We start from the raw sequence: 12,500 nt of genomic DNA, 5'->3' as shown, positions 1-12,500 counted from the left end.
GTTCTCCTCCTCCTCCGGGCCGTCCCGCCATGTCCTTAGGGAGGATGGGGGGTGAAGCCCAGCCCGTGTGGGCTGGACCGTGCTGGCGGCGGGAGCGTGCTGTGCCCGCGGGGCTCGGGCACGGGCGCGGGTTCGGAGCCGTGCACTTCCCCGGAGCCGCGGGATATACAGCCCTGTGAGAATGCTGTGAGAGCGGCTCGGAGCCGCTGGTCTGCGGTTGCCTGTCCTGAGGGGATTTTCTTCCCTGCCCGTGGGCGCTTTGCGGGACGCGCTGAGGGGCAGGTGATCGGGGGGTGCGTCCGCCCCCCTCAAAGAACACGTTACCTGTGGTTTGGGATACAACTCAGGCGGCAGCTGAACAGCTGGCCTGGAATTTAGAGGAGAAAATTCGTCTTTCTCTATAGCTTATTGTTACTGCCTTGTATCAGCTGATGTACAGATTGATGTAAAAGGAAAAAAAAGCCCCGAAACCTGACATAATTTAAAATTCCTCGGTGTTTTTAAGATTTCCCATAGCAATTGCTATGAAGGACAGAGCAGGGACCCTGTTAGGACGCACTGACACACGGTTCCTGTCACTGGGCTCAGCTGCCTGTCCCAGAGAGGAGGCTCAGACCCAGGTGCTCCTGAGGCCTGTGGGTGAGGTGCTGCTGGTGGCCCTGTGATGCTTGGTGAGAGGGGAAAGGGATCACAGTATTATCCTCTAGAAAATGTAACAACAAAATAATTTCATGGATTTGAAATGTTGGGTTATGAGTAAAGAGGGTAAAACTCCAATGATTTGTCTCCTAAGGTTGTTTTATTGTTTTTACCATTAGCTGCTACTAGGAAGTATTTCAAGGCATGAGTAGATGGGAGAGCTTACAAGGCAGTAAGAGAATTAAATCAAGCTTCTGGGCAAGCCTGGATTTTCACATGCAAAGCAATGAGAGCACAAATGAATTCTGCCTGGTTTTGAATAACATGAACTTCAAGTCTCTGTGCATACAGACCATGAAAAACAGGTTCCTTGAAGGGGGAATTATCAAGTCTGGTTTCCTCCTTGCTTTTGTCTTTAGTCTCTTCAGTTCCCTCACTTCAGATATCCACAAATCTCCACGACATACCGTGTCTGATACTCCCAACAGGTGCAAGAAAACTTGTGTAGTGTTCCAGGGTACAGGGCAGGGCTGAGGTCAGGTGGGGACATCAATCTGCAGATCAGGATCAGTCCCTGTGAGGGGAATCGGGGTCAGACACCACTTTGGGATTGTTGCCTGTCCTGGGGTTGTCAGCCTGCAGATAGGGCCAGGCTCAGCAGGGAGAGCAGAGGAGAGATGGAGACCAATGACGTATGCCATCAGTGGGACAGGGACTGATGGCCCCAGGCTGGCCTGAAGTGGTGTCCATGGGCAGGGAGAGCAGGGGGAACCCTAAGCAGGTGGGGAGGATCAAGGCCTGATGGTGCTCTTGGGCTCCTGTCCCTGGGAAGGAGCCACCCCTGTTCTGGTATGGGCTGGGACCAGCTGTTGGGAGCAGCTCTGAGGGAATGGCCCTGAGAATCCTGGTGGGCATGGAGGGACATGAGCTATCAATGGCAGTAACAGCGGCCAACAGCAGCCTGGGCTGAAGGAACAAGGGCAGAGCCAGAGGTCGAGGGGAATCATTATCCACCTCCACGCAGTACTTGTTAGACCACATCTAAATCCTGCATCCAGCCTTGCGCTCCCCAGTACAAGACATCAATAAACTGGATCAAATCCAGGGGAAGCCACTGAGATGGCAGCACTGGCCCTGTGAGGAGAAACTGGGGCAGCTGGACTTGTTAAGCCTGTTAAGAGATACCTTCAATGAGGGGGTGAACCTCACAGAAGCCCCCAGGAAAATCATGATATGGTGCAGGGCAGAAGGATGAAAGACAAGTGGCATGAGTTGAAAGAAGAGATGGTCACCCTGTAACATTTCCATGATATAGGCTGAGGCACATGTTGCCTAGAGAGACTGTCCAGTCTCTGTCTTCAGAGATTTTTCAAGCCTCAAATGGATGAAGCCTTAAAAAGCCAGCCCTGACCTTGAAGCCAATCTGCTGTGAGCAGGAGGCTGGACCGTAGACCTTCTGAGGTCACACCCACCCTGACTTATCCTTTGGTGAAACCATGAAATTTCTGTCCCTTCTTTCAAATGTCATCAAGATGGTAGAATGCTCAAAGATCATCTGGGTACATGCATGGCCTACTGGGTGGACAGAGGTCTACACAGAAAAACCACCTTGGTTCACAAACCCTGTTTTCCTCCTGAAGCCAGGTTGAAGGACTGCTCAGGTACCACAAATACTGGCTGTAGTAATTAAGGCTGAAAGACTGTGATTAGTCTCACACTATTACACGGCACGTGGCAGCCAGGTTTCACTCAGGCCCAATTGCAGCTGAAGGGATCTTCACGTGGAGCTCATCACCTTGTAAAACTACTCATCAAACACTACCCTTGGCCCCTACGTGGAGTATTGGCACCTCAAGGCAAGCTGCAGGCACATGGCTCTCTAAGGGTTTAATGTATCTACTGTAAATATTCTACTATGGATGGAAAACTATTCTGTGTGCTGGAGACTCGTCAGCTGGCAGGACAAGAGAAGGCAGCACATCCTGCCTGAGCCCAGCAGCTGCTGTGACTGCTGGCTACAGCTGCAGGCAAGGCTGCCTGCCCTGCTCAATCCATGGCTCTGCTGGCCAACAGCACCCTGATGATGTTGGCAACCATATTAAGATGCTGGTTTGGTTTTTTTTAATAGTCTACTGCATTCACAGCATGTGAAAAACAAATACAGTGCCAATAATTATTTCATGTAAATGCAGAATTTATTTCAAACCAATCATTTGAAATGTGAAAATGCTGTAAATTATCAATATTTATAGAATTTATTTTTGCCAAAGAAAATCTTGGAAGAGTGGAAGTGTCAAAATTTGGCTCTGCTAAACTGAATGGAGCTGATTGCTATTCAAAGGTATTTCTCCCTATGTTCTCATGCAGTTGACTGTTTGAATACTGTTATTCAGTGTAAATTTTAGTTTACAGATCCTCAACAGGCTGCAGTCTTCCACTACTAATTTACAATCCAAAGCAGTTTTTACTTGCTTACATTAAATCAAGCCACCTGATTTCCTGTCATACACAGCATAGCAAATGAAAAAAAAATTATGTCTGCAAGGTGAGGACTTAATCCAACTGCTGTTGAATGGTTAGAAAATATTTACAAATAAAAATGTTCTAAACCATCCACATCTAGTCAAGAAAAACGGTATGACCATTTACTTCCTTTGTACACATTTCTTTTATTATTCTTTACCTTATGTAGGCTGGTATCCCAAATTTTTGTATAAATTTATTTTGCAGAAATGTACAACAGCAGAAATTCCGCACAGATAGTCAGCTGGTTTTATTGTCTTACTCTACAGAATCCTGTACACACCGAGAATAGAGACATTTACAGAAAAACATAATTTCTCTTTAGAATACCACTTTTTACAAGACTGCAATTATACAGTAGTCATCTCCTTCCAGCATTGCCTATGTCAGCATATGTTTTTATTCTTGTGAAACAGGCATGTGGCAGAGATCAGTTCTGTCTATAAATATACAGTTTATGTTAGTCCTTCTATGTACAACAAAAGACAAATTACCCCAGCAAAAAGTCATGATACTTATATATCAGTACAGATTTGAACTACAGACCCACTTCTTTAACGAAGCTTACAGTATGAAAAAATAAGGATACCTCTTACCTACTGTAATATTTTCATCTTTTAGTTTCTTGTGGAGTAGACAGTGATACAAGCATTGCTTGCTTTGTGTAAAATATATTATTTTAAAATACCAATATACTGTCCTTCAAGTTAGAAAAATATAATTATGTCCTACAGAAATTTTATTGGATTAAAAAGCATATAAAAATATGGACCATCATTTCAGACCATATATGAAATAAGAAATAAAGCAGAAGAAAATGTATAATTATTTTAAAATATATCTTCTGGCTCAGTGAGCCACTTCTGATTTTTCATAAAAAGAGAACAAAGGTTATTTAGAAATTTTATGGCCAGGGACAAGTTTTAGCTACTGAGTAATAATACTACATTGTTGTTGTGGCTGAAGAAGAGCCAATGGAACATGTTTACACCCATTCAGTCTAAAGGATGAAGAGTACTGTGGTCACAGCAGAAACAGCTGAACAATACCAAAAGGGGATTGTAGTTTAACAAAGGCCAAAGCGCCTTTCTTACAGTTTTTATTTACTTTGCATGTAAAAAGCCCCCAGTCTGTACGGTGCAGCAGTGCCCCAGCCAAGTGCCCTGTCAGGCTGCCCCGGGTGCTGCCCTGAAGGAGCCCAGTGGCTGCACGTGCCTCATCCCAAGAGCAGCCAAGCAGAAGCAGCTACAGAACTCTAGGACCTCACAAACTGTTTTGGTTATTTTTCCATTGGTAGGACAACTAAAGATTCAACCGATGAGGTTAATACAGGAAACCAACAAGCTAAATATTTTTATATTTTGAATTGTTAAAAGTGTATGTCTTTTAATCCAAATTAACCTGTTTCTAAGACCAGAAATCTAGCCAGTCATGTCAACTGTAACCAAAGCTGTGCTGGTTATGAATCTTTCATGTCTGGAAAGCAGATTTCCATGCTCAGCTTTCTTTCTTTTGGTCAGTTTCTCAGTGATGTGTCCTATGTGGAGCTGTTTCTCCTACAGTAGAAGTACTTCTGCAACTCACATTGCTCACTGCTCTTGCAATGTGAAAAGTCCTGGTGTGGAATCTGCCTCAATAGCACAGCAGAACAAATGCCACTAGGGAAATTATTGCTGTGCTTCCCAGGAATGCAGGAAAAGAACATTCATGTAGAATATGCTGTAAAGATTTAAGAGGTTTCATTTTGTAAGGATATTTGTTCAGTGGGAAGGATTCGCACTATCATGTTTGATAATGCGGAAGATCGGAGAAACAACAAATTATCAGCAAAGTAACTTCTTGGTTTTCTGTTAAGTTCTGTAAGAAAAAGCAGCTCAAGCTAGAATTTATCCATTCCAGCACTGCGTAGCTGGCAGGAACCTAACTACTGCTTGCTGACTCAGAGGAAAGCCATCCCTGGACTTACACTGCCCAATGCTCCACAGCTGTTTACCTTGTATTATTTGGGGAAAAGATTTTTTAACATTGCTTTTCCTTGTCAAGAGAAACAGGAAAGGTGAAGCCACACATTTAATACAAAAATCAAATGCTCATCTAATACACCATACTAACTCCCTTGAAATTAAGGAAGCTGTACCAATTTATAGCAGCACAAGAACAGGCTCAGCCTATTTGACATGTTTTTGCCTGCCCAGAAACTACCACGCTATTGTGCCCTCTTAGTACCACAGTCCCTTCATAGCTCTGATTCTTTATCTATCTCATCTAGGTAATATTCATCATCAGTGGTGGTATCACTGTCTGAGTCCGAGTAGGCAGCTGGGTCCTCCCCGTAGGTATCAGTCAGCTCTCGGGGGGATGAGGCAGCTGATGACATTTTGCTCCCAGCAGAACTTGAGCTCAGAAGCTCAGCCCTGTTCATTGAAGAGCTCTCTGTATCTCTGAAAGCACCAGGGTTATTCAGTAGACATGGTCTCCATAATCGCCCTTCTGTGAGTGACCTCTTGATATTTTCCAGGAAAGCCAGTTGTTGCTCTTTGCCAAATATACCAAATTCCACAGAGGGATACATTAAATTTCTAGTGCTGTAACATTTCTCATCGTCTGACGCCCAGTTTTCATTCTCATCACAGGACAACAGCTCTGAGTAAGATTTAAATCTCTTCCCATGTATGCCATCTTTGGGTAGAATATTGCTTCCTGAGGCAGAGGTCTCAAGGGAATCTCGAGCACAAATGCCCTCAGAGAGGTGACGCTCACGCTGACATTTCACATGGCTCTTGCGCAACTGATAGCTATTGAGGTTAGCGTTTTCTAAGGCAGCAGGCTGAGAGGTATTTTGACGCTGACCAAGCACTGTCTGGGAAGTCAGGTTTTGCTCTGGACATGTGTCTGCCTGCAAGCAGCTATTTACATAGGTGTTGGAGTTTTTGTCAGTTAAAAGTAGCGAGGGAGGAGCACAGGTATGACTGCTAGCTCTTCCTTTCTCTTCATCCAGTGGGTATGAGGTAGTAGCACTGGGAGCAATGGGCCGGCTTTTGCTTTCTAACCCGAGATCAAGTGTTTGGGAATTCTTATTTCTTGTGGTTACTGCTTTATCTGGAAATAGGGTTGTGAGTCTTGGCCTATTTTCCACTTTCACTGCAGTTTTTTGAGGACTGATGGCTTCCTTGTGGGTATATGAACTTGTAAAAGGCCTCCTTTTGCTGTTAACAAGCAAAGAAGGATCATTCTGATTTTCAGTCTTCTTATTATCAGTTGTTCTTGGTCTTGGAGTATTCTTGTCAGAGTTCAGACCGTGATTCTGATTTTCATTGTCCAACTCCAGGAATGGCTGGTGGGAATCCGTTGAAATCAATGAGTCAAGGGACATGTTGACCTCTAAAGAAGTAGCACTTCCATCATTCTGTGAAAAAATGTTACTTATGTGTGGTTTGGGGGGTAAATTTTTACTTGAAAATTTGCGACTTGTTTTGTAAACAGCTGCCAATTTATTTTTAATTGAAGGTCTGTTTTTCCTTTTTTCTATATCTTTGACTTTGTCTCTTGTGCAGTCGGAGAGAAGCTTGCTCTCCTCTTCTGCACTCTGTGTTATGTTCTGATCTTGTGTAACCCTGGGGACTTTATCTTTAATGTTCAGGTTGCCCTCATTACACCTCTCTGATTCCTGAAAACCACTGTAAACCTTACCCATATGAGAACTCTGTGAGTTTTCCTCTTTTTTAATTTTTGAATTCTTTACTTCATCTGTATCTGTGCTAGCCACTCTGTCTAGCTGAAGAAATGGATCAGCACTGGAAGCTGTGCTTACCTCAGATGTTTTGCTTGGAGACTCTGGAAGCACTTTGCTACAAAAGTTTGAACCATTCTCTTTTTTTCTTGAACTGTCAGCCCTTGACTGCAGCCCACTAAATTTATTATTACAAAGAGGGGTGGTTCGGCGTAGGACATCTGCTCTCTGTTTAACTTGGGCACTATCCCTGTACATATCTTCCACAGGAGTAAGTGGCACATCAGCATGCTCTGTGTTACCACTCCTTCCCAGGGAACTCTTCTCTCTGGAGCGGAGGAATAAACTGTTCAGATTTTTCTTGTTCACTTTTGGGGGCTGAGAGCAAGTTTCAGAGCTTCCTTTCTGTACAATATTTTTATTCGTTGAATTAGAATATAAAGGCTTCTCTAAATGTCTGGCTGGCTTGGGAGGGGTTGATAAAGTGGACATTAGTGGTGTGGCTCTTTGTAAAGTTTCTTTCTTTTCTTTTACATGCATTTCTGCCTTTTGGCTGCTTGAAGCATCAGAAACGGCCTTACCTGACTTAGCCACTATTGCAGTGGATTGTGGGCCACCAAAAGAAATTTCTTTTGTCACCACATCAGAAAGTACATTTTCTGTTAATGGAAGACATGCTGAATTATCTTTCTTGTTAGGTACCACACTCACTGATTTCTCAGAGCTAGGGGATAAATGAGAATTCTCTTCTTCACTATCAATAGCAGTTCTTAAATTCTGAGGTGTGACCAGAACTGAAGATAGTTGGTCAGAAGAATATGAAGACACCTCTTTTTCTGAAGTAGTAGGGGAAAAAACATTTGCTAAACTCACATGACCTTCATTTTTCTTGTTTTGTATTCTTGGTGACTGATCAGTTTCTTTGGGACAAGATAAATCTGCATCCTCTGAATTATCTCTAAAGAGGCTACAAAATGTTTTTGAATGCCTCCGTGGTAGTGTGTAATAAATTGAAACTAGTTCATGATACTTGACATGATCTTCATCAACACAAACTGTAAATGTGCTTGTGGTTTTATATTTCTGCAAAAAATTTCCCCCTTCCTTATAATCTGAAAACACAGCGGATTCTCTTCTACTTAGATGCTTACATCTGTCTCTCAGATCAACTGATGTACTGCTACTTACTGAATCACTACTACTTTTGGTTAAAGGACTGTGGTAATCTTTGTTACTTGTAGTAGCATTTAATGATGCTGATGTTAAAAAGGAACATTTTGGGTCTAAACAAGACACATCTCTTTGATTAGAATAAGAGGTGTCAGCTCTATGCAGAGTTTCAGACCTTAAACAATCGTATGTTGTTCTGCTTTCTCTAGGTAAAGAGATGGGTGTCTCTGACATAATACTACCAGCAATGCTAGCTGATTTTCTAGGCAAAGTGTAATAAATAACAAGGGGATCAGAAGATTTGGAGCTGTTTCTGCCAGGGGACCCAGTAATGCTAGAGCTACTGCTATGTCTTAGTGAGCTGTCTTGCTTGTGAAACCTTCTGATACAAGGTGAAGTAGTCCTCATTTTTTCAGTTCCTTTTTCAAGGCAAAAATAACTTAAACTGTTTTCAGAGGTATTGGGTTCTCCATCAAAGCCATGCATATAAATATTTCCAGAATTTCCATTTCGTGGAGAACTAGTAGTAACTTGTCCATTACAGTCCTTAGTAACTGAAGTGCTTGCATTTTGCAGTGTTTTCTGTGAAATCTCTTTGCTAACACTTGTCCTACTCACTTCAGCTGTTTTCCCCCCTTCTGCTCGAGATTCAGTAACAGTGCTATTTACTGAAGAGCTAGTTAGTGTTCCTAAGCATTTAGCATTGTCTTTATGAGAAAGTGCTTGTGGAGAGTTTTGTGAGAAACTAGATGAGAGCTCAGGAGGGCAGGACAACATGCCTTGACAGTTTGCTAATTTTTCAGTGGATAGAGCAGAAGTAACATTCAGTAGTGCGGACTGTCTCTTTGGAGAAGCTTTGTGAAGGGCTTCTGCATTCCAGGTATCCTGTTTGATGCTCTCTCTTTGTGCTGCATAATGCAGATTATGCTCCCATTCTTTCTGACTTGGAAAAAAAGGTTCCTTCCTGCTCCCATCAGCTGGCAAAATACAGGGAGGCTGACTGAACACACTGTTGGGTGGGCAGTCATTTTCCTTCATTTCTACATTTCTTTTATCAGCATTTGATGTATAAATTTTTGCAGTATCTCCTCTGGCAGTGGCTTGGGCTTGTCTCTTTGATGTCATTGTGTTAAAGACAGATACATCTCTTTGCCACATGGCAGAAGCATTGATGTAGCTTGTATCTGCTTGTTGAGGAACTGATGGTAACAGTGTGTCTTCACCTGGCTGTTTCACACCTTCAGCCTTTTCCAGGTGTGTAAAGTCTGCCTTTGTACTCCTTTGGGTAACAACAACTGAATTCCTGTTCAGTCTTGTAGGTTCTGGTTGGTCCTTTGAATTGGGAAAGACTGACTCATCAGTTCTGATACCAGATGAAGAAACAGAAGAGGTACAACTTAGCCAAGGCTGACAGCCCTCAGTGAATTCTGAAAAATTTCTGTTTGCACTTCTTGTCATCCTTTTGATACTTGTATTTTCTGGAGAGTACATGTGAAAATCATTCTGCAGGCGCTGTGAACCAAATTTGGCATTCTTTGCATGTGCCCACTGCTGGTCATTTAAATTAGCCATAAATGTTTCAAAGCTGGCATCAGGGGAAATAAACACATCATCACTGTAACACTGAGGAATATCAGCCCAAGAAGGATAGCTGTCTTTTCTTCCATAAGAACTTTTTTGGTTTGCATACAACCTCCTATGAGGAGAGGTGTCTCCATAGTAGGATCTAGAGAGATTATTTTCTGATTTATATAAAGGATAGTTTTCCCAGTTATCAAAGGGCAATGGAGAAGTAGCTTTGTCAGGGCAACTAACTCTACTGAAGCAATTACTGCTTGAAATAGATCTTCTGTAGTGGTGTTTTGAGTGGTAACTTGGGTATTTCTTAGTTTCTTGTAAAGAGCTGGGATATCTACCACGGTCTGTAGCATGAAACTCCATAAGTGATTGAGTTCTAAACATTGTTTCTGGAGTTTGTTCTGAAGAGTCTGGTGTGTTGTTCCATACAATGGAAGACAGAGGAATTCTCTTTGGGTTCTGTCGACCAAACCTTGGTACAAAACCATTCTTGCTCTCTCTTGCCAATGGATGCTGTAAACTAGATGCTGAGAGCTGATCAGAAGATACTGATGATGGACATCTCCGAAGGGAGCACACAGAGTAACTTCTGCCAGCTGTATCCCTGTTCATACAAGCCTTGTGCCTAAATCCACTGTTGTGTGTTATGGAGGGGGGATATAAGCTCCCTTCCGAAGAGCGCCCAAAAGAAACCGCAGAGAGCCTCCTGCGGTGCAGACGAGGATTTCCGTCGACTGCATCACCATAACTGCAATCTTCCTGAAAGGCTGTTTGGTGCCAGTTTATATATGCACTGTGTAACTTCCTTGGTCTGATGAAAATCTTGTGTTCATCTTTGGCCCTTAGTGTTCTCATTCCATCTGGGAAGAATGTGCTAGGCATGTCACTCCAGTCATTTCTCTGTTGCCCCCTACTAACAGTCTGCCTCTTTGAAGTAGGGAATGCGCTACTACTTTGGACATTTGATGCACTGCTTGTAGAAACGATCCTGTCCAAAGGGTCTTGGGTTTGTTCCTGGGCCAGCTGGTCATCCAGATCACTTAGAACTGCACAGGGAAAAAAAAAAGATACTTGGTTTTGTTTTCTTTAATAATCTTCTGACTGCTTATGTTAAAATGTTTCATGTACTACATTAATAATCAGAACTGGCTTTAAAAGGAGTCAGCTTCTCAGCATTCAAAACCCTTCCCAAACCACACATTCTTCCTCCATAGGACTTTTCAGTAGTCACCCATTATGACTACAAGAAAAAAAATGCTCTCCTCCATGACTGCTCTTTATGTAAATGTTAATCTTTATGCCATTTAAAAGAAAAACAAAACAATTTGTAGTCTGAGCCCTCACTCACTGTATGTGAGTGTGTGTGTGCGTAAACCTTCCAAATATAATCTCTAAGCAAAAAAATCCCTGAAAATACTTCACTAGGCAAACACAGACCTTTCTCTGTGTTCGCCAAACACAGTTATGACATAACTATAAGAAAACAGGATCCTGCAAACCATCAACCAAGCATATTCAATAGTTTGGCATGTCCACTGTTTATTTCATTAGTAAAATAAGTTCTCTTCTGGATTGTATGAGCACTGAAAATGGCATTTTCTGGATAAGAAAGGGTAATTAAATAGTTAGGAAGCTGTGATTCAATCTAGCAAGAAATATGTATTTATATAAATATATATAGGCAGCCTCATGAACCGGAATTAAACACTATGAAGCTCAATTAACCAAGATATTCAGTCAGAAGACTGATAGCAATGTATTAAAACTATTTTTATTGTCAAAAGCAATTATGCCTTTGCTAATTATATTCTGCTATTTTCAAAATACTACAAATAACATACAATGGATATGATTGTTTTGTTACAGAATTTCCTAAACCACTTAAATACATAAGACTGAGTGATCAGTCATTATAGACCTGTGCTAACACTACCAAAGCATAAGAAAGCGTGGATAAATATGTATAGTTGGAAGTAAATATGATCCAAAGGTACTAAAATTCTCCATTTTTCCTAAGTTTTTCTTCAGCACACAAAATAGAAGACTCCTGAGAAACCCAGCTTAGAACAAGAAAAAGAGGAGTTGTTTCTGAATCTTCCATTGGGAGGACATGAGCCAAGCTGAAAAAGAACTTGCAGCTCTTGACTGGGGGTATAAAAAGGCTCCCAGAAAACTCACTGAATGCCATAATGCCTCTTGCTTCTGCAGTTTGTAGCTTTACAGTTTATAAAACCAGGCCAAATAATTCATCACAATCAAAATTATGGATGCAGGAAAGATGCAATTCTCATGTAACCATATGTCTGCATCTGAGGGGGTACAGTATGGGCTCCTGGCAGAAACAGCAGAGACAACTGTGCACAGTTACGTGGGATTCTTCTGAACTGTACCAGTATGAGATTAAATGCACTCTAAGAGTGATCACTGACATCTCCTGAAATCAGTGCTGCAGTAGACATTCTGCTGTCAGACAAAGACAACAAAAAGTAGCCACTCTGCTAGAAATGAGCCATTTTTTACAGCCTGTGCTTTTGCAGAAAATTCTCTTAAACCACAGTAATTTCTGGTAACAATACTATCAAGCAATACTGAAATAAGGACACACACTTACCACTGAAAATCTCCTTCTCTAGCTGTTCATTCCATTCCAGTGTACTTTTCTCCATTGTTTCATTTTGGTTTGTATCCAAAGAATGACCACTTGTTTCAGCTGGCATTGGGGAATTACACATTTCAGCCTGTTAAAAATTGTAAGGTAACCTGGTTTTAGTTCTACATGTGGGTTCAAATCACATTTCACATATCGCATCACAAGCTGTGTCACAAATTCCAGAGGTGAGCAAACTCTGTCAGTCCATTA

The 12,500-nt window shown here is 42.0% G+C and overlaps 1 protein-coding gene across 3 annotated transcripts in view; it reads right to left on the bottom strand.

Moving 5' to 3' along the window:
• Nucleotides 1–3,288: 3,288 nt before the first annotated feature.
• The window catches only part of EXPH5 (exophilin 5), a 37,821-nt gene continuing 28,609 nt past the window's right edge, over nt 3,289–12,500 (bottom strand). For 2 of the 3 annotated variants that reach the window (XM_039718551.1, XM_039718553.1), the window contains 2 exons: nt 12,252–12,378; nt 3,289–10,686 (listed from right to left, as the gene is read on the bottom strand). In XM_039718551.1, the coding sequence (XP_039574485.1) occupies nt 5,399–10,686; nt 12,252–12,378 (5,415 nt within the window). In that variant the 3' untranslated portion in view covers nt 3,289–5,398. The remainder of the gene's footprint in view (nt 10,687–12,251; nt 12,379–12,500) is intronic. The other variant, XM_039718554.1, reaches the window with a different exon arrangement.

Source organism: Passer montanus, unplaced genomic scaffold (genome assembly GCF_014805655.1).
Source record: "Passer montanus isolate IOZ18808 unplaced genomic scaffold, ASM1480565v1 scaffold4, whole genome shotgun sequence".
NCBI lineage: Eukaryota > Metazoa > Chordata > Aves > Passeriformes > Passeridae > Passer > Passer montanus.
The sequence above is the reverse complement of the archived record's forward strand: the minus strand, read 5'-3'. Positions and strand labels throughout refer to the sequence as shown.